This window comes from Protopterus annectens, chromosome 7.part0 (genome assembly GCF_019279795.1).
Source record: "Protopterus annectens isolate FY-2018-M chromosome 7.part0, PAN1.0, whole genome shotgun sequence".
Taxonomy (NCBI): domain Eukaryota; kingdom Metazoa; phylum Chordata; order Ceratodontiformes; family Protopteridae; genus Protopterus; species Protopterus annectens.
In genome coordinates, this window is record NC_056739.1 from 485,733,046 (window position 1) to 485,760,005 (window position 26,960).

Consider the following 26,960-nt stretch of genomic DNA (forward strand, 5'->3'; position numbering starts at 1 on the left):
GGCTTATAGTGCATGCATATCTGAACTGCTTCTTACTGAAGTTGGTGCGCCTTGTTTGCTGTGGCATAGACTGGATTCGGGCCTGCTGGATCTAGCTTTGTTTGTGTAACTTGAGCACTAATCCAGGCATTCTCTAAAGTATTCAACTGTATTTATTACTGCTTGGTAGTAACTTGATTAAAGTTTAGCTGTCATTCTAAGTCTTTTGGATTAAGCACTTGGGCTTCAGACCAGTTGTTTTACATTAGGAAGGTTTGTGGCATGCACTGTGGTGGCAGGACAGGTAGCTTTCATCCTTCTAAGTTGGGAATTGCTGATTGAGAGCCCAGTGTCTGTTATTCTTAAAGTGTATTAGTTCTGGTTTAAGCACTTGGGCTTCAGGCCAGTTATTTTACATTAAGAAGGTTTGTGGTCTGCACTCTTGTGGGAGAAGAGGCTGGACTCTGCCCTTCTGAGCTGGGAATTTCTGGTTAAAGGTTTATAGTGCCTGAATATTTGAACTGTATCTTACTGAAATTGGCACACCTTGTTTGCTGTAGCATAGACTAGATCCAGGCCTGCTGAATCTAGCTTTGTTTATATGCTTGTTGTTTGTTTGCTTGTTATTTCCCTGGAACACTAATTCCACCTAATACGCGGCTTCTCAGTGCTTCTGTGGATCACTAGTGATATCTGCATTGCTTACTGTACTTATTTCCTTGTTTCACTTGAAAGAAAGTTACTGTTTGTCGTTTTTGCATTTAAGTTACCTGTAACACATTGCACTTAAGTTACCTGGCACTTACTCACTAAAGCAATTATATGTCAGCACTAAAAATTAAAAGCACTACACCCTCACTCCCCACTGGCCCTGGTTTTCAATTATTAAGGAATTCCCAATATTATTCTAGCATGTCCAAAGGTCAGTTGTCAATCTCCTCTCCGGTCCAGCTGGTGAATCTGGGAATCTTGAGGCAATGTTACAACTGCCTCATGTACACAGACAACCCTCTCCTCCTCCCAACAAATTCCAACACATGTGAGAGATGCAACCATATAGCCAAACTGGAAGCTAAGCTCTCTCAACTCAGTACTGGCATAACCAGTCAGGAGGAGAAGGAAACCACACTCACTATAATTCCAGTCTCACATAGACCTACCACGACAGCAAACCAAACACATAATCACAAAAAAACATACTCGGAGGCTCTAAATAAAGATCTGCCGGAGCAGCAGAGACCTCCAAAGCAGACACCCAAGCAGCCACTACCCCAAAACAAAACACGTGCAACACATATCTCACAAAGCCAGTGTGCCAAACAGTCACAGCCCTTAAGACTAAACAACACACCTGATACACTTGTAATAGGTGACTCTATTGTCAGGCACACTGACGTCCCGCTCACCAGGCTGAACAAGGAGAGGGTCATGGTGAGCAGCCTGTCGGGCGCTAGGATCCGCCACATAACACAAGCACTCAGGTTACTCCAAGGCAAGTACAAATATGACTCAGTCATTGTCCATGCTGGTGTGAATGACCTGAGACGTACCTCCCTGGACTACATGAAAAGAGACATAAAGGAGCTCTCTGAGCATGTAGCCCAGGCTGGTATGACCCTGACCTTGAGTAGCATCTTACCCTCACCAAGAATGATGCCACAATATGAAGACAAGATGATCAATTTCAACAATTGGCTTAAGTACTGGTGTCATTCAAAGGGGATCCAATGCCTGTCAGCTTGGGATGATATGCTCGACAAGCCACGATGCTTCGCTAGGGACGGCTTGCACCTGTCACCCCTGGGCTTTCGGATATTGGCAAAGGCTGTTGCTACCCCATAGTGCCTTTTTAGGCAAGGCACAAAAGACAAACCCACCTCCATAGGTATCACAAGGGATAAGAAACTAAGAGTAATGCTACTCAACGCCAGAAGTCTAAACCTCAAGATGCACGCACTCGAAACTCTCCTTAGTATGGAGAACATCGATATCTGTGCAGTAACAGAAACCTGGTTCAGGGCTCCCGAGAGCACCCCAGCACTACCAGGTTATACCTCATACCATGCTTTTCGCCCCAAAACTTGGACCGAACCACAAAAGGAGGGGGAGTATCGATATTCATCAAAGATACCCACACCTCCAGGTTGGTGGCAAAGCACGAAGCATCAGAGACTATCCATGTGCAACTAACAGTGGGTAAAACTGCCTTCCAGTTTATAGCCTGCTACAGACCACCATCCCAAACCCAGGAACCCCACTCGGCCTTCCTGAGAACACTGGAAAATATGAAGGTCTCTCCAAACACCATTATATTGGGCGACTTCAACTACCCAAACATAGACTGGGAGCATTACTCTAGCTCCAACACCCTAGCCCAAAGGTTCCTAGAATTTATAAACTCAAATGCTATGGAACAACTTGTTACCACTCCCACAAGAGGGGAAAACATACTGGACCTGATCATCACCAACATGGGGACTCTATGCTCCAGACCAGAAGTGTATCCCTCACTGGTAAGATCAGACCATAAACTAATCTCACTGGATATTCACATCCCGACCCCACCCCCTGCCCAGAAAACCACAGTGAAAAACTTCTCTAAAGCAAATTTTACACTCCTCAAAACTGAGGTGGAATCCTTCAAAGCCCCTGGGCCTGTGGAAAATACGGCCCAGACCGCAGAATCCTTTATAAACGCATTCTATGAACACCTTCAGGAATGCATGGATCATGCGATCCCAAATAAAACCAAGACACAATCCTCCAAAGGCAGACGTCCTGTCTGGTGGACCCCAGCCATAAACAAACTATACAATAGAAGGAGGAAGCTACTAAATGATAAAGCAAAATCCCAAAAAGGGAAGGCATCACTGATCAGTATTAGCAAAGAACTACGGGCACACATAAAATTGTCTAAGGCCAGCTTCGAGAGAAAAATTGCACAGGACACTAAGGATAATCACAAGGCTTTCTTTAGTTATGTTAGGAACCTGGGTGGTAATTCCCAGATATGCTCAGAATTAGTCCAAAATGACAAAAAATACACCGAACCCACAGACATTGCCAACATCCTAGCTGACAGGTTCAGCGCAAACTCCCCCCCACCAAAAGGGCAAATATCTATCCCAGCAGAGTGCTGCCCCCCCTGACATCTCAGATGCTCAGGTAAGAGCCGCCTCTCCAAAGCAAAAACACAGCATCAATGGGACCAGATGGTGTCCCGGCTGCGTCCTACATGAACTCCAAGAAGAGCTAAACCCAAACATAAAACTACTGTTCAATCTCAGCCTTACTACAGGATATGTGCCCAAAGAGTGGCGTACAGCAACAGTGGTCCCTCTCCATAAAGGTGGTGCCTCAACGGATCCTGGAAACTATCGCCCCATAAGCCTGACTAGCTTGGTCTGCAAAGCTATGGAAAGGATCATCATGGACCTCATAAATAAAGATATTGGGGACCTACAAACACTGGATCCTACCCAGTTCGGCTTTGTTAAAGGCAGATCCTGCCTCTTAAACCTGGTTGATTTCTTTGAAACAGTCACCAAGGCCATTGACGAGGGAAGGTGGTCCACACAGCCTACCTGGACCTCGCAAAGCCTTCGATACAATACCCCACTCGGGCATTATAGATAAGCTCACCAGCTTAAATATAAACCCCTATGTCACTAGATGGATTGCAAACTGGCTCAAGGACAGAACCCACATGGTTACAATTGCTGGAGCCATGTCAGACTCCAAACCAGTTACAAGTGGTGTCCCACAAGGCTCAGTCCTGGGACCTCTCTTGTTCGGTATATATTTCTCGGAGGTACAGGCCAACACAGAAGGACTGTGGCTGACCAAGTTCGCAGATGACTGCAAACTGGGCACCATAATCGACTCTCCAGCCGACACAAGCATCCTCCAAAAGGGCCTCATAGAAACAGACAACTGGTGCCAGTGCCATGGCCTCAAGCTAAATGCCAAAAAGTGTACAGTCATCCCCTTTGGCAAAAACAAAGTGCCCACAAATTACCACATAGGTGGAAATCCATTAAGTACAGAAGAAGTAATTAGGGACCTGGGGACCCAAGTTGATAGCAATCTCTCATTTGACAACCACGCGGCCAAAGTGGTTAGAAAAACATTTTATATAGCCCACCTAATCATGAAGGGATTCACATCTAGATCAGGGGAGGTCATCGTGCCTCTTTACTCATCCCTCATCAGGTCCATAATTGAGTACAATGCTCCTTTTGGGATGTACCTTACCAGACACCTGCAGCAACTGGAAAGACCCCAAACGTACCTCACCAAGAGGATCAAAGGGCTCAAACAGATGCCATATGCTGCCCGGTTAAAGAAACTCCAGCTCTACTCAGTGGTATACCGCCTGTTCCGAGGCGATCTGTGCCTGATGTATAAAGCCATGTCCAACCCGGAATTAATGGACATGCTGCACCTCAGAAAATCCAAATCCCATCGAGCTACGCGCTCGAGAGACTTGAACCTCAGCACTGAAATAAATAGGACATGCTGGAGGGACAGATTCATAACCCAGAGGCTCCCTTCACTCTGGAATAAAATCCCAGTCCAGGTTAGGCAGAGTCCCTCATTGACTCTCTTCAAGAGGAATCTTGATGAGTGGATGGGAGATCGTAGGTTTACCCCGGGTATCACTTCTGTGTCACTGTTAGACAGAGGCACAGTATACTAACCTCGAAAAAGGGCATAGCAAAATAAATTTAAAATGGGTGGCGAAAGCCAAACACATTCTGGCTAGGCTTATAAATGCCCTAGGGCAGATAGCCTAGTATGAACCTATGAACCTAATAAAGAAAAGTAATACAGGCAGTGAATGAAGAAAGGGGACCTGTATATGTAGGCATACCACCAGGCCAAGAAAATTGTGGCCAGGGAGCCAAGACATGAAAAAAACAACAAAATCTGGCAAAATCATGAAAGAGTAAAAGTCCTTTTTCAGGTAATTAGTTGAGAAGAGGAACACTGAAAAAGAAATCAATAAATTGCAGAAACAAGGCAAGAGGCAACACAGTAAGAAAGGAGGCACAGATTCTTAGTGAATTATTTGTATCAGTATTTACAAATGCAAGAAAAGAGTGCTGGCATGGGAATGGAAAACAGTGGTGGGTGGCGAAAAGTCAGTAGATCGGATAATATAGTGGGGAAGGAGCATATGGCACTAAGGATGGACAAGGCACAAGGTCCAAATAAGATACACAGGAATGCCAAAGTGACTAGATGCCCCAGGGATCAGCTCACCAGACCATGAAAAGAAGAGGTGATACCAAGGGACTGGAGAAGCACTACATCAGTGTCATTGTGCAATGAAGGGGCACAGACACCCCAAGTAGTTATATAAGCTTAGTCTGCTTCACCTCCTATCCTGAAAGAAAGACTGATCTTTCTATTTATTTGTTTTTAGAAAGACATAACCAGCTTGAGCTTCCAACCAAAGATCAACTTAAATAAATCTGATCCAGTTTTATGACTGGGTGGCAAGAAAAGTGGAAAGGTGTGAAAGTGTTGCACTTGGATTTCAGCAAAGAGTTCGTCTCCACTTGGAAAGCTTCTTTGAAAGGTAATAAGGAAGAGGGTAGGAATGGATGGTGAGCTGCTAAAATCGATACAGAAGAGGATACAGAGAAGGGCACAAAGGTGATGGCAAAGGTGGTATTATTTATAGGGTAAGAGGTTACTAACACTTTGCACAAGGATTGGTCCTGAAATTTACACTACTCACTTAGTAAATGTCTGACCTTAATAATGCACTGATGGTGGAAGCTGGAACCATAAACCTGCTTGTGGAAAATTCTAAACTGGGAGGTATGCAACACATTGGGGAAGTCAGAAACAAATGAAAGAGGTTAATGACCTGGATCAACAAATAGTTAAAGTTTAACAGATACTGCAAATGGGACATAACAGCTCAGATGGATTTAGCTAGGAAGGATCAAATTCCTAGCAAATGGCAAAAAAGGATAAGGGGTAATATTCATAATAGTGATGAAATATCAGCAACAAGAAAGGTCAGCAGAATATTGGACGAGACAATTAGGAAGGAACACACAAGGGTTAAGGAGGTGCTTTAGCTTTACTTAAGGATAAGAACACATATGTGAATATAGTATTCAGTTTTGAAGAAGATTGCTCATGGAGAGTACATCTCCCAGTTGTACTTGATTATTAGGAACATTCCTCATTTTGAGACTTATATTCTATACTTTTCCACAATGAAAGGGCTTTGGTACACATTTACTGTTAAGTATTTATTTTGAAAAAGAACCATGATAAATAATAATGAGTAACACTGAATCATATCAATTCATCACAATAATTATTTTTAAGTATGAAGAAACAGTTATTCATGCAGTGAGCTTCCTAGCTGGTCATTAGCATGTATTCCACATTTTGCCTGTTTGTTCCACATTGTAAGAGGTAGTGTTCACATTTTGCAGATGAAAGGATGATACCTATGATGGAAAGGTATATTAAAATAACCAAGTTACAAAGGAAAGTAACCTGAATAGTTACAGGGCTGGAAGGAAAACATATATTTAAAAAGGCTAAGCATTCAGAGTATGAAGGCTGAGATATGGCTACATATAACCATGGGGTGTAGGGCATTATAAGGAATTCATCTAAGATAGAAAGACAAAGATGGAGGAAAACACCTATATTTTGGAGGTCATAACTTCAGTCTGGATATGAAAAAAGGACAATGGATAAATAAAATGCATTCCTTTTTATGTTTGGTAATGAGCAAATCCACTGGAAAAAAATCAAGATGGTACAGGACAGATGCCATTGGATACAGGAAGGAAGGAACATGGGCTGTAGATTGCTAGTGTCAACAACCAAGCAGAGTTAGACACAAGTCTTCTGTCATCAGTAGGAAATTGTGAGAATCACTTATAGGCTAGTGTGAGGAAGACAAATAGTTTAATTCATAGAAAATTCATGAGCACTCACTTCCTGAACTTTCATTTTAATATTTATTTGACCAATGGCCATCTTGCACTTGTGCTCTTCACCAATCACAAACCTCCAATGCATTTCTATTGAGAGTTCAGACTCCAGTCAAGTCTTCCATGACTGTGCAAAAGTAAATGGGTGTTTGGCCATTAGATCTCATCTTAGAAAATTTCTTGAAGTGAATAAAAAGTGTCTGATGATTTTCCAAGGTTATTTCTTTAACTCATTCACTCCAATGGAGCTCAGGAAGTTTGCAATATAACTTCCAATGGGCAGAGCCTAAGCCTTTTGACAGAATACAATTATGTCCTCACATTTCAAACAAATGTTCATATCTCTGGAATCATAGGGGTTATGAAAGAAGTATAAATGGCAAACTCTTCAGCACAAACTATTTTTATAGCAGTTTTATTCTTTAGGTTCTAGGTCTTAAACCAAATTTTATAAGTCACAGTAAACACAGTTAAGTATGACATTTGTAATATTTTGTAAACAACTTACAATATCTCAGCAACCACTCAAGTTACATGGATACTTTCAACAGCATTTTATTCATCTAGCTGAAAGCTTTTATATGAGGCTAAGGAGTTCTGTTTGTGTTACCTGGTTGCCGAGCTATTTAGAAAAATGTGAACATTATATCTACAGAAATTAATATCATAAAAGCAACAGTTGATATCTAATTACCTGCACTAGACAAAGGTCAAATATTAATGCAGTTGAGTTTGCCATTGTATAAGCTTTAAGATGAAACATTTTAAAGTCTTGCACATAGCATGGCTTTGGAATTATTGATGCAAATATGAATAAGCAATATCTGACACCTAGAGGCATCAGTAGGAGTTAACTGCACCTGGAGGCGCCACTCGGATGTAAAGAGTTAACTCTTGTTGTAAATGGTCCTCGATCTCTTGGAGAAAGTGGTGGGCTACACATGAGGAACACTGGGCACTACTCTGTTTTACTAAATACATATATTCTGGTTAAGTCTTGAGAATTAATTTCTGCCAAATCAGAGGTGATTGTCAAGAACACATAAAATGCTGCCAGAAAAGTAGTTTACTAATTTTTTTACGAAGTCTAGGAATGGCAAAACTCGAGATACATCTATTTCTCTGAACTGTAGTAACTTTAGAGCTGGGGCTCTTGGGATGTAGCCACTGCCACAAGAGAGCTGGGGGTACCATCTGCATGTCTTTTCCTGAAGCACTATTCCATTTTAATGAAACAGTATTTGGCTTGGTATGTTCACTTGTATATCTATATATATATATATATATATATATATATATATATATATGTATATATATATATATATATATATATATATTTATATATGTATATATATATATATATATATATGTGTGTGTGTGTGTATGTGTGTGTGTGCGTGCATATGTATGACTCTTTGCATATTAATACCTTATTGTTGAAATATATAATTGCTGATGTCTAGCTTTGTTTTATATATTTATGAATACGTGTGTGTGTGTGTGTGTGTGTGTGTGTGTGTGTGTGTGTGTGTGTGTGTATGTGATATAGTGCATGCACACACAGACACACACATATACAAATCCCAAGAGGGATTTAAAGGCCTTCTAAATTAATAAACAAGCATGAAATGATAACAATCATCATCATATAATAACAAAACACATGTACAGAGTAATCTGAGAACATACTTGCCAATGAGTGGCACACTTAGAGATGTCTCTGGAACTTTCTGTGCTATCAGGAACAAGAAGACAGTCTGGGCTAGAAGCACAGATATGGAGACTGTACACTTCTGTCCTCCAGCTGCAAGAAAAGCAAAACAGTATTAACTAATGCACTAATAAACTGAGATCATTCATCATTAATAGATGTTCAGACAGGGAATTATAGTGAGGCATGAACTACTTGTACTTTTTAATAAAAGGACATGTGAGCGTGTCCCAGTATGTATTGTGATATATAGGGATATTTCAGGGCACCAGTAACTGAATGTATGGCCCTGAACATATCTACTACTGAAGAATACCTTGGGGTAGATACACTGCTTACATCTGAAATGGCCTTCTTATATCACAGAACTTGCTGTTCACTATACATATTATCTGATTATGAGTCTGCATATCAATACCCTTTTGCTAAAATGCATAAATGCTTATGTTTAACTACTTTCTATTGCAGCATTATGTCTTGTAAGAAATCTACTCGACGTTTAAATTCTGAACCATTGAAAAATTAAATTTGGTAGGTCAAACAGAATATTAAAAAAGGAGAAATACTATGAAATGCAGGCAAGGTCTGTGTCTCTGCCCTTGAACTACAAACACAAACACACATGAGCATTCTTAATCAAAGGTCATCTGTCAAAGGTGTACAAGAGAAATTCCCTGTTATAACAATGGTGTCCTCCCACTCACTTCATTTTACAAAATCATCCTAAAATAGACTACTGGTCCCACAGATGCACAAAGACCACCCAGCATATGCCAGCAACATATCCACTAACTTAGCAAAAGAGGCATTAATTAACAGAACCTACACTTTTCTGCCAGGGTCACTGCCTGCTGTGGCTTTAGAAAAAGAAACAATATCCACCATTATCAAATATGAAATATTCATCTGTAACTGACCACGCATCTGAGTATGAGGCTACATTATCAATCACTGACTTCCATTACAAACATTATCACTCACTTCTGTAGTACAAATTCATTGTTATTTCACTGGGTGAGGATCAAGAAATCATTCTGATTACTCTAGTGTTATGGGCTATTACCGGTGTTTCATACTGTTCCATGCCACAGAAACCCCAGGTGGATCTGCAACAAGTGAACACCCAACATTGCAGTTGAAAATATGATTTGAAGAGCCCAGCTAGCAATTTCAAAGATAAAGATGCAGAAGAACTCAGCCAAGTAGGCCATCTCCACAGTGAGTATACTTGATAACCCATCAAGTTCAATTCTGGTAATGTTTAATAAAGGAGAGGAAGGCCTCATAACTCCAGTTTTGGCAGCAAAGTTGTGATTCTATTTATTTTATTTATTTATTTTCATTTGTTAACCGGGTTTGTCCAACTGGACTTGTGGCCCATTTTCAGTGGAGACCCGAGGAGAAAAGCTCCAGTAGCACATTTTTAAACAAGTACAATTTTAAACAATATTGATATAACAGCAGTTATAGCAAAAACATTCACATATGTTGGGTTACATGCATAAAGTTAAAGTTGCATTAAAAAGAAGCTTAGTAACATAATTTTACATTGATATAGTTCAATAGGTCAACAATAAACATTTTCTGTTTGTATAAAATTATGCAAATGCATAGTAGACACATTGGAGAGACAGGTGTAATGAGGTACTAAGTATTGTCCTTTTGAAGGTACATAAAGGGAAGGAAGACTAGGTGGGGTCATGACAAGGGCAGGTCCTGGAATTGAGAAAATAAGCTTTTAGTTCATTTTTAAAGTGTGAGGTGTGGGAGATTGAATGTAAGTCAAGGGGAAGTTTGTTCCAAGCATGGGCAAGGGAGTGTTTGCCTACTGACCTTTTTGGGTGGTAGATATCAAGTAATTGTTGGTTAGAAGTACGGAGGGTCTGGGATGGGATGTAGATGGAGACTAAGGAAGATAGAGATGGACAGAAGGAGGTTTTATAAAGAATAGAGTGTAGCATATGAAATTGACAATATAGCAGAAACTGGGGAAGTTCAAGCCATTGAAGAGAGTTTAAAGAAATGCAGTGGTGTGAGTTGTATGGGGAGTTAGTAATGAATCTGGCTGTTTTGTGGTAAGTCTGTTGGAGTTTGTTTAGAGTGGAGGCCTGGATATTGGTAAGAACTGGGGCACCGTATAAGAGGGAGGGGAGGAGGAGTGCCTGGCCCAGGGTAAGTCTAGATTCAGGGGTTAGGAATTTTTTGTTCCGATATAGCAGACCTAGTTTCTGTTTTTTAGTTCATCATCGATAATGACCCCTAGGAGTTTTGTGTGGGTGTCAGGTTGGATAGCTGTATTATTAGAAGACTTAATAAAAAAGAGGTTTTGTGATGAGAAAGAGAACGGGGAAGGAAAAGTAGGAGTTTGGTCTTTTTGAGATTTAGGATCACTAGGTTGTGAGAGAGCCATTGTTCAGTGGATAGTAGGGCTTGTTGGGTCAGGGAGTGTAGTACAGGAATGTTATTTGAGATGGATATGTGTGGAGTTGTCAGCATACTGAATAAGGGAAGATTTTTTTTTGCATGAGGTGTAAAGATCATTGGTGAAGATGTTAAACAAAAGGTGTCCCAAGATGAAGCCTTGGGGAACACCAGTGGAGATGGGAAGGAAAGGTGAGGAGGATGAGAACCTAGTTAAGGAAAAAGTACCCCAGACAGATGTAAGAAAAACAACTTCTTGTGTTTACCAATGTAGTTCTAGATTACTGTACTGTATGTGAATACACCCACCAAGTCAGCTGCATGCACAATTTAGTCTCAGTAATGTGAAAACTTTGACCTAAACATAAACAAGGGTACTGTTTTAAGATTAGACCTGTTATGAAACAGCAAAGACATCTAAAGAATACTATCTGAGCTAACTCATTCTAGGATATATTTACAGATTAAGACTACGTCGCAAGAAAGGGTAAAAAGTTCTTCGTCTTGCAGCAAAGCAGTATCATTTCCTTGTAATAGGATGGCATGCTGCATTTCTTAAACGTCACAAGATGTCCCCTGCCTTCCACTGCTTATGAGCCATTACTAACCAGTAGAAAACAACACCCTTGAGTCCATTCAGCTAAGTCACAAGAACTATTTAGGTTTCAACTCTTTCAGCACAAATCTCAGTCTATTAGCTCAAAATTCCTGATCTAATTTAAAAATGATCAAAAATGGCACTGCAAATCAATTGCATTCCTACTGGAGTTATTACTTAAAAAGCTGACAATAACAGGATTTCTATCCATATACATTTTTGAGGAAAAATGTGTTAACTGTAATGTACATAATTAAATTACTATAATCATTATTTCTTTTTTGTCATATTCACAAATGATAAATACAAGGTATAGAAAAGGCCAATATCCTGAAGCAAAAAATCAGGGATGCCTTTGAAAATAAGAAACTGTTGGAAAGTATGTCTGCCATAATACTTGGCACTGATTTTGTGTTCACTTCGTGAACTTTAAATATGTAGTGATTTATGAATAGTCATAGTATTAAACACCCTAAACATACAGAGAAATTAGACTGCAACAAACACACACAAAAAAAGAAAAAAACTTAAAAACTATATGGCCAAGCAAGAGACATAAAATAGTGCAGACAAAGAGGAAAATAATGCTATGCAACAAACCACAAATTTCCACAATGGATTTACAAATCAGGACAGTAATAAATAACCATGTTATATGCTATGAGTTTAGTATTCAAATAGTGTAATTTATACAATTCAGTTATTTATCACATTTGTTATTGTTTTGTACCTCTTCACTTGTGTCATGAAAATTATTAGGTTCACCAGAACAAGCATAGGCTCTTTCAAAATATAGTTCAGTGATTGCTCGCGCTCTGTGTGAATTAAAACAGTTATGTTTTCTCTATTATACAAACACCAATTCAGAACTTGTCTCACCTTTGGCTGGCAAAAAGAAGACCAGAACGACAAGGGAAGATATGAGGACACAGGGCACAATGAGGTTAATGATGTAAAATAGTGGCTTCCTCTGGATGATGAGGTAGAAGTGTACTTCTTGGTACTCTAGGTCATCACGGGTATACTTTGGATCGGTGACCTTCTTGGCTGGCCTGTGCCTAATGGCCCACTCCCCATTCTCTAAAACAAGAGAGAGAGAAAGCAAAGCTGAATGAGACATGGGGAAAACTGAGCAAGTAGGTGAATCAGATAGTGCCAGCAGACAGCTCAAGAGAAACAAGGAGTCAGACACAGGCCAACATACATATAGTGTAAGTTAGATACAAAGACAGATGATCTCTATAGCTTGATGGACAGAAGACAAAGGCTGTCAGAGTAATGCACAGACAGAATGCTAAGTACTGTAGTATCATATATGTTTCATATCATGATGGCATTGGAAGCTGTTCTTTCACACAAATAGTAATGACAAATGGCTGAATGCAGATTGATGCCTGCAGAAAAAAATAATATTCACTGCTGAATGAGGAAGGTCTGGAATACAAATATTTTGGAAATAATTGCATGATCATAATAACTATTTTTATGATTTTTATAATCGGCTCCCATTCTTATTAACCTGCTATCTACATATATGAAGAAACTGGATGCGTGCAATAACAAGATAGCTAAATTTGCAACTAACGTTCCATACAGAACTCATCACTGTGATGCCCTTAATCAATTACACTGGATTGTGCTTCCACACTATTTCTCCTACACCTAACTCATTACTGCACACTATCTAATTAATAAACCCAAAAACTGTTTTGCTTTTAACAACATTCTCCAATACTACTCACCTACAACAGAACTACGCTCAGGAAATAAAGGTCTCCTAATCTGTAGCAATTCTAAAACCTTAGCTGGTGACTTATTTTACTCAAGTTATGTCACTAAACTGTGGAGCAACACCGAGGTTGAACTATGACAGTTAGAAAAACTAAAATCCTTTTAGTCCAGACTCAAATACTACCTGTCCAACTCTTAGTTCTGCTCCTGGTCTACACTTGAATATTATACCACCTCATCACTCTAACTGCATGTTCTTCTAACCATTCTTTTTTCTATTTGTGCATAGCCAACACGTGAATTTCTGCCCCCTATTTTTGTTTATTTCATATGTACACTTTTTGTTTCTTTTCTTTTTCTCATGCCCATGTATATTTTAGGAAACGTTTTGTGTATTTCTCAAACCCAGTTTTGGTAGTTTTAAAACTGCAATACTTGCTATGCTTTAGTATATAAACATGGATAGGTACTTATGTATTTATTTAACATTTGTTTTCCAGGAAAGTCTGACTTGGAATAAAGCCAATTTTCAATGGAGGCCCAGGGAGAAACACTCCAGACTCATGTCTTTACAATGTGGGAGGAAACCCACATGAACGCATGGAGGACATGCAGACACCACACAGAAGGCACCCTAGCTGAGAATTGAACTGGAGAACCTCTTGCTGTGAGGCAACAGTACTACCACTGCACCACTGCACCATCCCAAATGCATTCCTCATCAAATTATTGATTGCTGTTCAAAGGATTACCAAAATACCAGAAACAATTCTTGCTTGTCTTCGATTTTGCTTTAGGCAGTCAGACTATCACGGTTAACAATTGGAATTAACTAAATAAATGATTATGTTTTTGTTATAGACCAAAAAACACCAATTACTTAATTTAATGAAAGGAACACTGTTTCATAAATGGTCCCACCAATAATGCAGCACTGGGCAATGCTGCTGACAGCATATCAGTATAATAATGTCTAAATAAATCAACACAGTTAAGGTTCCTATACACAGCACATGTAGAAAGTTATAATTCAAGTGGAAAGGGATGATGATGAAACAGGAGGGATTCTCAAGAAATAATGAAAGACTGAGATTTTGGATTCAGATCCTTAAGGAGAATAACAATAACCATACAGAATATTATATTCAGAAAGTAGTAGAAAGCATTCTAAGACTAAGAACTTAGCCGACACGGGAATGGAGAAAGGAGAGTCTGCCATTAGGGATGACTGCAATTAGGGATAAAGAGAATAGGTAAGAAGGGGCTGGAATTTATTGGAGAAAACTGGCAAAGGAACCAAGGTACTGGGAGCAAACAATTAGAGAGGGAAAGGTAATAGAATGGGAAGAAACCAAGGATTCACTTGGACTGCAGGCTAGAGATTGCCTTCCCTGTCAAGGATTGATATCAGAGTATAGGCAAAGTGAAAAGAATAAAGGGATTCTAAGTGAAACACCAGCATTGGTAGAGTTTTTAGTAGACTCTAGAAGAGAAGATGCTGTTAAAAAGGGATAATTACCATGGCATACATAATATTGCACAGTAACTACAGGAATCAGTCAGAAAATGTTAGAATTGATTGGAAAGAGAGATTGGATAAGTAATTCACAAAGAAACAATGGGAGATATATGTATGGCTCCCAAATATGCAACTAAGTCTAGAAGATTTAGTACCTTTGCTTGGATGTGCTTGCAGAGGTATTTTTATACCCCAAACAGACTCCAAAGAATTTTCCTCAGATAGACTGCAAATGCTGCAGGTGTGACAGGGAATAAATAGGTAACAGGGAACACATTTTTGAGAGTGTAATGAACTGGCAGACTTTAACAATTCTCTACAGACTACTCTGTCAGAAATACTGGATGATCAAATTAGTGTAACTAAGGAAATTATTTTTTTGAGTTGTGATACAGAATTGCAATTGCCTAGGCATATTAAGGTCTTGCTGAATTTAATTCTGGTGAAAGATAAAAAAACACTTACTCGAAAATTGAAATCAAAGTCTAAACCAACCATACTAGAAGAAGTAAATATAGTAACAGAGGTAAAAGAATGTAAAGTGGGATCTTTAGAAAAGGTAGGAGCAAATTACTTAGAAAAAATGTGAATTGTGGGAATAATACATGCAGAATAATGTTTTGGAGAAGGAATGAGGTTTAAGGGAAGGCAGGAACTGAATGAGCTATGTAATATCTAACTAACAATGACCATATAGAAGATTACAGGTGATGTAAAATGTTTGCAACTGGAAATATGTCAGAATGGCTTGTTTTCATTTATATAAATGTATGGTTGCCTATGTCATAAGTGATAATTCAGTAAAGATGTTTCTCGTTTAAAAAAGAATGTTTCAACAGCAGAAAAATGTCATGCTGATGCTGATGTACTAAGATGGATATCCATTCTAGAAAGTTCAAACAACACTGTACTCAGCTCTAAAGACTCACAGCTTTGGAACAGTGTACAATGCGTTTTGGATTTTAGAAGTTACTTCTGCTCAGATATTTCACTTGAACCACTTTTTACTGAATTCTACTAAGTTCTACCTGTCTGAGCACTGCTTATCTGATACTTATGTTGATGGCACGGATGATACACCAGTACATCCTGAACAACTTAAATACATGAATGGCAACAATATCAATTTGTCAGAATTTTGTAAGTTTGTATTAAAAGGTTAGCCTAAAATAACTGACCAAATGTTTATGCCTTCCCATTCCAGAAGGCTAATGTTATGTATCAGCGATGGGGTGTATATTATGGTATCTAGACTATTTCCCATACAGAGTCATTCAGCATTTCTAGGACTGATGCATCTAGGCCCTCATGGAATATTCAGAATGAAAGGTTTAGCTAGGTAATGCATACAGTACACTGACCATGGGTAAGGATGTGGAAGAGAAAGTTAAGCTATGTAAATAATAAGCCACCACCTAATCCGTTTATTTGTTGTTTGTTAACTAGATGATTGGGCTGGTACATGACCCTTTTCAGCCACTACCTAGACCATTTAGTAATACAAAGCTACAGAAAATTCCAGAAAAGATTGGACACAGCAGACATAAGATGCAGCTATATGTAAGACACAATTAAGTACATGAGAAGGAGCAAATACAAACATACACACACACATACACACACACAAAAACTGTATTAGAACCATTGTGTAAATGAAGACTCTGTATGCAATATATATATATATATATATATATATATATATATATATATATATATATATATATATATATATATATATCTTTAAAATAATTTCCATAAATATCTCCCCTCAAATATGATGAAATGTACAGGGGTGATTTATAGAAAATATGCTAGTACAAGATGGAACAGCTTCAGAATTAACCAGCATCTCTGAAACATTTTAATTTGTACTCATTAGTCAGATGTGCCTTAGTTTTGTCTTGAAGAAGACAAAACTCTCCAGTACTATGATTTATTCTGGTAGCCTTTTCCTTGAGGCTAGTACAAGAGTACATAAGGACTTTTCAAATATCACTAAAGAGAACTGAGGTCCACTTAATTTGAGTGATGCACTGGATTGCAGAGAGTACATGCACTCATGCATGGAAAACTTGTTGGCCAGAGGAAGGCCGTAGCTATCATGTAGTAGCTTAAAGATAAGGGTGTTTAACAAATAGCTGATTTCAAGGGACTACAGCTAACCAAGTTTGTAGATGAAAGCAGGCTGGGGAAGGTTATCAAATTTCATTTTTATTTTCAAATTCTTCAGAAAACAAATGCATTATGTATTTATCATGGGCTTTTTAATAAACCTAGCATCACTATTGCTGACCACACAGATAACATTCCCCTTATATTTGACACCTTCAGCAGGGACTTGGTACATATATTGATAACAGACTCTCCTTTGTCCACCAAGTCTCAGTGGCAGATAGAAAATCCTTCTACCTTGCAGAACTCACCCTTTGTGCTGTTTCTCCAAGGTCCAAAGAAGCTGTATCCCCATTTTATTCATTCATTATTAGGCTCACTATTGAATACACTGCACCCCTCAACATGTAACCTCACTAAACACATAAAACAGCTTGACAGATCTTAATGTTTCTTCACCAAAAACACCAAAAAAACTCGGGTCAAAGTACCCTTAGCCACTCTGCTAGACTAAAATGTCACATCCCTCTACTCAGTGTCATACAGATTCCTGAGGGGTGATCTCTGCTTTGTCTTCCTTGCTATGAATGACCCACTACCCTTCAAACACTTTCATGTAAACAGAAGCAGTGATAAAGCAAGTACCCTCTCTAGTAACTTCAATGTATAATACCACATGAACAATGGCGTGGCAAATAACTCATCCAACATATCCATCATTTTCAGAACAGGATGATCTTTCCTATCAAGCAGAATACTTCCCTAGCCACCTTTAAAACGAGTCTGAATGACTGCAAAATTTTCACTGGGGATACATGGAGAAAGTCTACTTAACCAAGGACATTGTTAGTCTCTCACCAGATTTGTGATGTGTCTAAGGTCCACAATGTTCTCCCTGGCCATAAGCTTAGAAAGACCTATAAACCTATGAAATGGATAGCCTTAGCAGAAATAGGAAAGCTATTTTGTCCTTTGGAAGTGCAGTGATGCTCATTAATATTGGCTAAGTCGATGAATCTGCAAATCATGTTTTCTGTGGTTTGAAGTAAAGTTATATTGTGAGCAGACAGTGGAGCTATGCTAGGTTTTGTGTATACCAATCTATGGATTGGTACGTTGATGGCAATAGTCTGGAGAGCTTCAACTATGAGCACATATGAGTTGCTATATTCCAATCTGAGCTGTTGAAGAACTTTAGAGGGGTGTTATTTCTGTGTGGTACTGAAATAACGGTGTTATTTAAAAGAACTCCAAGATTTTTGTATACATTAGACAAAGCTATCTGATTTTCACAGGGATCAGTGATGCAAGTCTTTTGGGTGTCCCAGATATCATAGCTGAAGATTAATAAATATTATTTGTAGGTTTTCTTATCACAGAGCCAATGCCTGATAAGAAAGACATTGTACTGTTGAGCTAAGGCAACCTGTTCTGCAGACTTGTGAGCTATAAGGTAATGTTAATTAAGGGAATATCGCAAGGAAGGTTGTTAATGTAGGGAGAAAACAGAAGTGGGCTAGCAAAGAACTGTGTGGCATTCTTGGTAAGAAAACATAGTCTTTGTTATATCTTCATTAATTTTATATCCCCAAAAGACTTGAAACTGTCTCAAAATGTTTTGCAACACCAAAATGTCCTTTTCTGGTATCATCAGGTACAAAGTAATATCATCTGCAAATAAAGCCAACTTTTCTTGATTACCATACCAACTGTATCTTTGAATGTTTGAGTCCCTTATTTTCTTTGCCAATGGCTCTAAATCTAAAGTAAACAAAGGGAAAGAGACACATATGCCTGGTTCCTCTATTCAGACACAACTTAGCAGAGAGGAACCCTCCCACTTTAATTCTTGCCTCTGATCCCTCATATATCCTCATAATTAACCTTATTATTGAATTAGAGAATGCATATGTTTCTACTGCCCTATGCATGAAATCCCAGCCTACCCTGTCAAATGCTTTCTCTGTACCAGGACCCGCGAACAACAGCAATGTTTTCTTACATTCTGCTTCCCTCTGGATCGTCATTGTTCTGTTAATGTTGTCAAATGATTGCCTCCCCTCCACAAAAGCACATAGATACATATCTGTCAATTTTGGCAATACTTTTGCCATTCTTTTATTATAGGCATAATGTTGTCAAATGATTGCCTCCCCTCCACAAAAGCACATTGATACATATCTGTCAATTTTGGCAATACTTTTGCCATTCTTTTATTATAGGCATAAACAATTTATAATCATGATTTAAAACTGAAGTGGGTTTATATAATGCTGGGTCCAACTGGTCTTTACCTTCTTTAGGTATTACAGTCACAACAGCTTTCTTAAAGGATGTTGGTGATTCCCCTCCATTTAAAATGCTGCTAAACAAAACATTCCAGATCTTAATCACTTTCTTCTCTCCTAGCTTCTAACCTTCCACAGGAATTCCATCTGTTCCTTTGGACTTTCTTGCAGATTGATTATATGTCACTTTTTTATCTCATCTCCTCCTGTCTTGACTGTTAATTCTTGAGCATTATCTTCTCTAACCTTGGCACACACAAGTCTTTCATAAATATTTCCATTTGTACTTTTTTCAAGATTTCCACATTTCACTGCTTTATACAAATGTTCATAAGATTTCTGAAATAATACTCTCTAATACTTCTACAGGATCTCTGGTTATTTTTCTTGTTAAAGGCTCCCTAAGTTTGGCAACAACTCTTTCTACTTTCTGTTGCCTAAGTCAGTGTGCTAAAAGTTCTTATGGTCTGGAATTATTATCAAAAAATAGTTGCTAAATAAGCAATCATTCTCATATACTCTCACTATTGCAAATCAAGTTCCAGTACCCACTTCTAAGTACTTCTTAAGCTCCATTGTAGCAGTTTTAAGTGGAATATAAATACATGCCAGCGTAATCTTCCTCCCTTGCAAGTAGCCCGTTACTGTCACAAATTTACAATTATTATCTTTTTTCCCTCTTCTATCACTATTGTAGATCCTGTAGCAATTAGTATAATTACTTCCCTTTTCCTTTTTCCCTGATATTTTGCTGAATATCCATTTGAAATCCTTTCTTTATCAAAATTCACATGCTCACTTCTTTCTAAATGTATCTTCTGCAGAATTGCTATCTGTACTCTGCATTCCTTAATATAATTCAATACATTTACCTTTTTGTCTATATTTGAAAGGCCATTTATATTCCAAAATAATATTGGCAACATAGCCATTATGATAATAAGTTATTATTCTGCCTGTTTTACGTAAGTAATGTATTTCGGCTTTTCCTGTTTAGGGGTCGCCACAGCGGAACTCCGGGCCGCTAAAGATTGGCAGTGGATTTTTACGATGCTGCGTTGTCAGCCTGACACTCAACCTTCAAGGAAGGCACACCCATTCACGCATGCACCTACCTGCATGTCTTTATACCTCACTCGACCATGGGGAGGACATGCAGACTCAACACAGAAGGCACTCCAGCCGAGAATCGAATGGGAGCACCTCTTGCTGTGAGGCAACAGTTCTAAGCACTGCACCACTGCGGTCTATTCTGCCTGTTATAAGTGACAGCTTTTTAAAATTTATTTTTCCAACTTTTGTGTTACATGCCCTCACTAATGTTTAGCAGGCTGATCTTTTATACAATTGTTTCTTGTCATCTGCAATTAAACCTATGCCACATTTTCAAGACTTTTTGTTTCAATGAAAACCCTCAAACAAAAAACAAACATACCTCAGTACACTCCCATAATCTATTAACTCAAAACAAACACACAAAACTATGTACACTTTCAAATAATGAAGTTTGACCATCCTGATAGGAACAACTGTCCCATTTTCTCAGTTGTACCCACAGGCATTACTTAAACTAAAATTAAGTTAAACATGCTAAAGTGTATGTTACAGACTGTGTTCTCACTTACATTGATTGCTGTGTATTCTTTAGTTATCTCTATTCCCTTCCCAGATATGAAAAACAGCTTGTATGCTTTTAGTAAACATTAATTTTTAGCTTTATGAAAAAAAAATGCACTGACTATCATTAAATAAAACTAAATTACAGAGGACTGTTGTCATAGAGGACTGCATTGTAAAACAAGTAGATGCTCTCCTCACCAGAATAAGCAAGGAAAAGATAACGGTAAGTTGCTTATCTTGAGCAAGGATTGACCAAGTTACACGCACACACACACACACACACACACACACACACACACACACACACACACACACACACACACACACACACACACACACACACTCCCTAGTTACTACACCACATGTACTAGTATTATTCTATCATAGTCCATCTGGGCATTAATGACCTGAGATGTACTTCCCTGGGCATTGTTGATCTCTCTGAATTTGTGTCTCCTAGCATTCTACCTTCATCAAGAATGGTACCACAGTACAAACAAAAAGTGATTAACTTCAATAACTGGCTTAGTTGCTTATGTCTTTTTAGGGGATTCAGTAGTTTTCAGCATTGGAGGACTTAGTTAACAAGCCACATTGCTTTGCAAATGATGGTCTGCACCTGTTTCCCTAAGGCTTCCAACTACTGGCTAAAACTTTATTCACCTTGTGACGCCAAACACTAGTCCAGTAATCAAGGATCCTCAATCCTCACCACTAGCATGAGGAGGGGACATACATTAGGAGGATGACAAGTTACACATAAAGTATTTCCAGATGCAGCTCTCTGCATCAAGTGCAATTTCCCTTAAGAGCACACAGAGACCACAGTCAGTCTGGGTCTGGTTTCTCCCTCTTTCTCCGTATCCCCAATAAGACTCCCCACTGGCACAGCTATAGGGTTGAGATCTCAGCTGAGTGGCCAAGCCAAGAACTCCAGCACCCTCTCTGTCCAACCAGTGCTTTGTGTCCATGCCCAAGTAGCTGATAAACACATACTTTGAGATTTGATTTATACACACACACACCTGGGAAAAGCCGACACAGGTTTACTAGCTATGCCCCCTTTTTGCCCAGACTATAAATTATTTATCACTGCCACCAGCCATGTCCTTATCAGCTACTTTAAGGCCCTTAATAAAGGGTGTCCAATCTTACTGCACAATGTTACTATTAATCCAAATGGTAGTTTGACCAAGAGCAAGGCAATTAGGAATGGTCTACACAGTGTCAGCAAATAAATATGCAAGTACTCTTAGAACTTCAATATATCTCACAAATATCAGCCACAATGATAGGTTTAAATATATTTAATAATAAATAATAAAAGAACAAGATAATATTCAGTAAATCACAGTTACATCACAGTTCAAAATCATGGGATATATTTAAAACACATTTCAAATAAATAAAGAAAACATCTACTTCACTATATTCCTGACTGAATCTAAGAGAAATTACTGTACCCTAGTCAACTTACTTATCGAGCAACGAGGCAGATGTGTTGAGTGGATGTTCTAGGTGATTCTGTCAAGTGATAGACAAAATACAAAATGCCCTATCTCTCTCTCTCATAGAGTTCTTAAATTAATATCCCAAATATTACTGCTGGGATACTTGCAGAATGACATCATTTTTGTTATCCAACTTCAGTTCCCAGGCTCACAACCATGGATTTTAGAATCTATCTGTGAAAACACATATACCTTAGATCTTTTGGCAAATGGTAGAAATCATAAAATAATTTACATTCTTCCACATTTAAAGACAATACAAAAAACTTCTCAAGTACAGACATTCTGTCTCCTGTTGACTGAAACTGAAAGATAACATCTTTTTATTAAGTGGTTATAAAGAAATTACGTTTTCAGCTATTCTTCTGAAGTTAACTTCTTGTGTTTCAGTTCCCATTGTTAAAGTATATACATCTAAACAGTTAAAATAGTGTATATACATTTCTGCTCAGTACTTTACAAAATATCTCTTCAGCACGTCTGTACGGTATGACATACAGTTCTAATACATTTGTAACACAGACATATGAATCATGCTGATATTCACAAATGACACAGAACCACTTACAAAATTCCAGATAGCTGGGCTGGCAGTATCTCTGTCTGTCACACTTCTATATAAATTATATTAATATTCACAACTGATATATAATTATTTACAAAATTCCAGATAGATGGGCTGGCAAGATCTCCTTTCATGACATTTCTATATAAATCAAATTAAAATTCACAAATGACGTATAATTATTTACAAAATAAAAGCTAGCTGGGCTGGCAGTATCTCCTTTTGTGACACACTCTGGTGCTGCGGTAGCGTTATCGCCTCACAGTAAGATGTTGTCCTGTTCGATTCTCAGATAGAGCGTCTTCTGTGTGGAAACATGCGTGAATGGGCTTACCTTTGTTGAAGGTTGTGCGTCAGGGCAGGCAACTCGGCACGTAGAAATCTACCCCTAACTGGGAAAAGCCAAAAGACACAACAACAACAACAACAACTAAACTGACAAACCTACCAATGGCAAATAAAAACCAAAAAAAAGTGTTAGTGCTCAATGCTAGGAGCCTAAACAAGAAACTCCATACCCTACAAGCTCTCCTCACTCTGCAGAATATAGACATCTGTGCCATTACCAAGATATGCTTAAAACCACAAAAATTACTCTGTCAAGTGCAAGGCTTCTGTACCTTCCACACATTTAGACCATCAATCACACAGACGGACAAAAAGTGAAGGAGTCTCAAACTCTATAAGCAACAAGCATAATGCTATGTTGGTTAAACAGGATGATGCCCTGGAATTTATCCAAATGTAAATCACCACAGACAAAGTCCCATGCCATATTCTAGCCAGATATAGGTCACCCTGTATGTCCCTAGATTCCTATGGCTCATACATAGACCTACTGGAGGCACTCACCATTAAACCAAATACCCTATTCAAGGGAGACTTTAACTACCCCTCTATAGACTGGGAAACATACACTGCCTCTTACTCACTGACACAATGATTTCTGGTCTTTATGAACACAAATATTCTTAACCATATAGTGTGCACACCCACTAAGATTCAAACACACTATACCAGGTACTCATTAACATGGCAGAGTGCTGCAACCCCCATTCCCTCCATGTTTCGTCCCCAATGGTGAGGTCAATTTTGTGTTCAGACCTCACCAGTTTTTCATCCCTACTGGTGAGGTCTGACTACAAAGCTGTCTCCTTCAAAATAAAATCATTTTGGTAACCCCAGACAACCCTGTAACAGTTAGGATCTATTCCAAAGCAAACAACATCCAATTAAGCGATAGCTTCTCAAAATGCAATGTTCCTCCTAAGCCAGAGTTCACAGCAACCTATGCCGAATTCAGAGACCATGTACAACCATGTAAATTGCTGCATAAAGGGTGCTGTACCTATTAGAAGGAATTCCCAAATAAACTCTAAAAATAAACCACACTAGTGGAATCCTAACTTTAATAGGGTATATAGCAAAAGGAGTTCTCTAATTAAACTAAGCAGGAAACTAAGAGGGCTAATTATGTCCAACAAGGCCAATAATGAGGTCAAGATAGTCTCACAGGCTAAAGCCAGCCACAAGACCTTGTACAAGTATGTCTGAAACCTTACAGATGGTCAGTGGTGCCACCTTCACTGAGCAGAGTGACATAGAGAATTTGCTGGGGACAAATTCAGCTCAAATTTCAACCCTCACTTCCCCTTGCCTTGACCCATGAAATACTAGCATAACCCCCTGAACTAGTCCGTTACTTTGAAATCTGAGGTTGATACAGGATTAGAAATGACACAAGACACCAAGGCTCAAACTTAACAATTTATTAAACCAAAACTTACTAAATAAACAGCAAAACTAATACTAAATAAACAGAAAAACTAATAGATCATATGCATAAACAAAATCATCTTTGCCACTGATAGGGAGACTTCAATCCTATCCAGTGCAGCTATCTGTTCAGTCAAGGCAAGGCCAACACTGGCAAAATGTCTCTAAGCTCAGTTCAGGCTGGTGCTGTGATCAAATCCGGATAATGATGATTTCCATTTTAGTCTTTGAGCTTTTATAGTCTTGAACAAACAACAGGGTCATTGATCACAAGCTCATCATGAGTTGATGGAATATTGTAGAAAAATCTGACATTACAAGCTCATCATGAGTTGATGGAATATTTTAGAAAATTACAGATAATTTCCTAAGTTGTAAACAAGCCTCGTAATGTCTGGTATTGTGCCTTACTTCCCTTTTTCAAAGAAGAGTTAGCTCACAAACTTGTGATATAGTTCCTCTTTGAGATCCCCACATTCTGGTAAACATCTTTTAAGCTGATAACTTATAGGTTAACAAAAGTTCAGTAATACCAGTAATCAGAGAGCAAGGCCTGCTCTTAAGCATATTGTTACAATATTAGCAGCATATAGTGAGGTAGTGGCATGTCAGATCTAGCAATAATCAATCTAGCAATAGCAATAATTAAACATACACAGTGATATGTGGCTCGAGGCATAGCAAAAACTGGCAGACTGTGTGGATCCGTCACAGGCCACCCCTTGCATCGAGCAACGTACGCTGTGTATCCCTTATAAGAGTTAAAACTGACAATATTAGTTTGTACCTTCTCATCACTTTACAGTAAATGCAGCATGATATTAAGCAAAATAACACTGAAACTATTGTGGTCAAAAGCTAAGGATGCAATAACAAATTAAACCACACTGAAGCCTTAGATGACCACATAAAAATATCATACCAATGTGAAACAGTTATATCCTGTATTTCATTTGCAATTTTTACAATGGTACCTTTGTCTTTAATCATTTTAATCACTGTTTGATGCGCATCATTTAGTGTTTTATTTATAAGTTGCAACACTGTTTGTCCTTCCTGCTTAATCTGTTGGAAGTCCGGGTGGACTAGAGATGGCCATCTAAAAGTGTATAATGGTTCTATGCTAGCATTAAATGTGACGTCCATCCATCTAGTCAGTCTAATCAATTTTACAGTACAAAAATCAATAATTGCATGGATATTACTTTTACAGTATGCTCCACCAGTTGTGATTATCCCATCGCTCCAGGCTAATTTACAGGAGGATATCACACAAACAGTGGTATCATTTAGCTGGTAGATGTCTGTACCATTTACTACATACCTGTGCCAGGTACATTCCCCAGTTCCATTATGTAAGCATGGGTGAGGCTTCCTCCACCATCATGCATACCCACCCCTGGGGCCAGGTTTCGCAACCTGCCACATCAATGGGTACATCATTATAATCAATCAGAGTAGATTCAATTTGAGGTACCCACCAATTATTTCCAAATTGCAAGGGCAATGCAACAAATGGACAGACTTGCTTTGTCCCTTTTTTACTAGCAAGATAGTCAAAAATCAGTATACAATACTTATTTTCACATGCAAAGTCTATTGGCTTTAACCAATGATATAGTTGTAGTTCCCTTTGCCAATGGGCTGCCTTTTTAGCCCCCTACGTTTGAGTGAATTGTAAATATTGCTGGTTGGCAGCCAACTGAGATAAGATACAAAAGGTCTGATTTACTTCTGCTGTGAGGTTATTTAAAATTTGTTCTGTATATGTATTTGTATGCTCAATCCACCTCCACAAGACAGTTTGAGTTAAAATACCATCTACAGTTCTTTGTCCCAGCTCGGGATCATGGTCTCCTAGTAGCTTAAAGGCCATATTTAGGTCAGTGCACAAACGGCTCAATTTGCTACGTAGGGTATCTATATCTACACTGTTTAGGAATCCAGTCCCTGTTCTGACTGCACCTAGTGCAGTACCAAGAATGTTTACTCCTTTTATATTTGTAATGTCTGTATTTGATATGCAAGGAATTAACCGGCCATAATTGTACAATTTTACAATGTGGATACCTGGTGGTAATATCAACTGCTGACATGTTAACTATCATTTTAATATGTTGTATAACTCTAGCACTACTTACAGTTTTACATCCTCTGG

The 26,960-nt window shown here is 38.6% G+C and overlaps 1 protein-coding gene across 1 annotated transcript in view; it reads right to left on the bottom strand.

Moving 5' to 3' along the window:
• The window catches only part of LOC122806555 (acetylcholine receptor subunit gamma-like), a 645,882-nt gene that overhangs the window by 275,349 nt on the left and 343,573 nt on the right, over window positions 1-26,960 (bottom strand). Inside the window, exons 7-8 of the mRNA XM_044077085.1 lie at window positions 12,560-12,760; window positions 8,640-8,754 (exon numbers count right to left, since the gene is read on the bottom strand). Coding sequence (XP_043933020.1) covers window positions 8,640-8,754; window positions 12,560-12,760 — 316 coding nt within the window. The remainder of the gene's footprint in view (window positions 1-8,639; window positions 8,755-12,559; window positions 12,761-26,960) is intronic.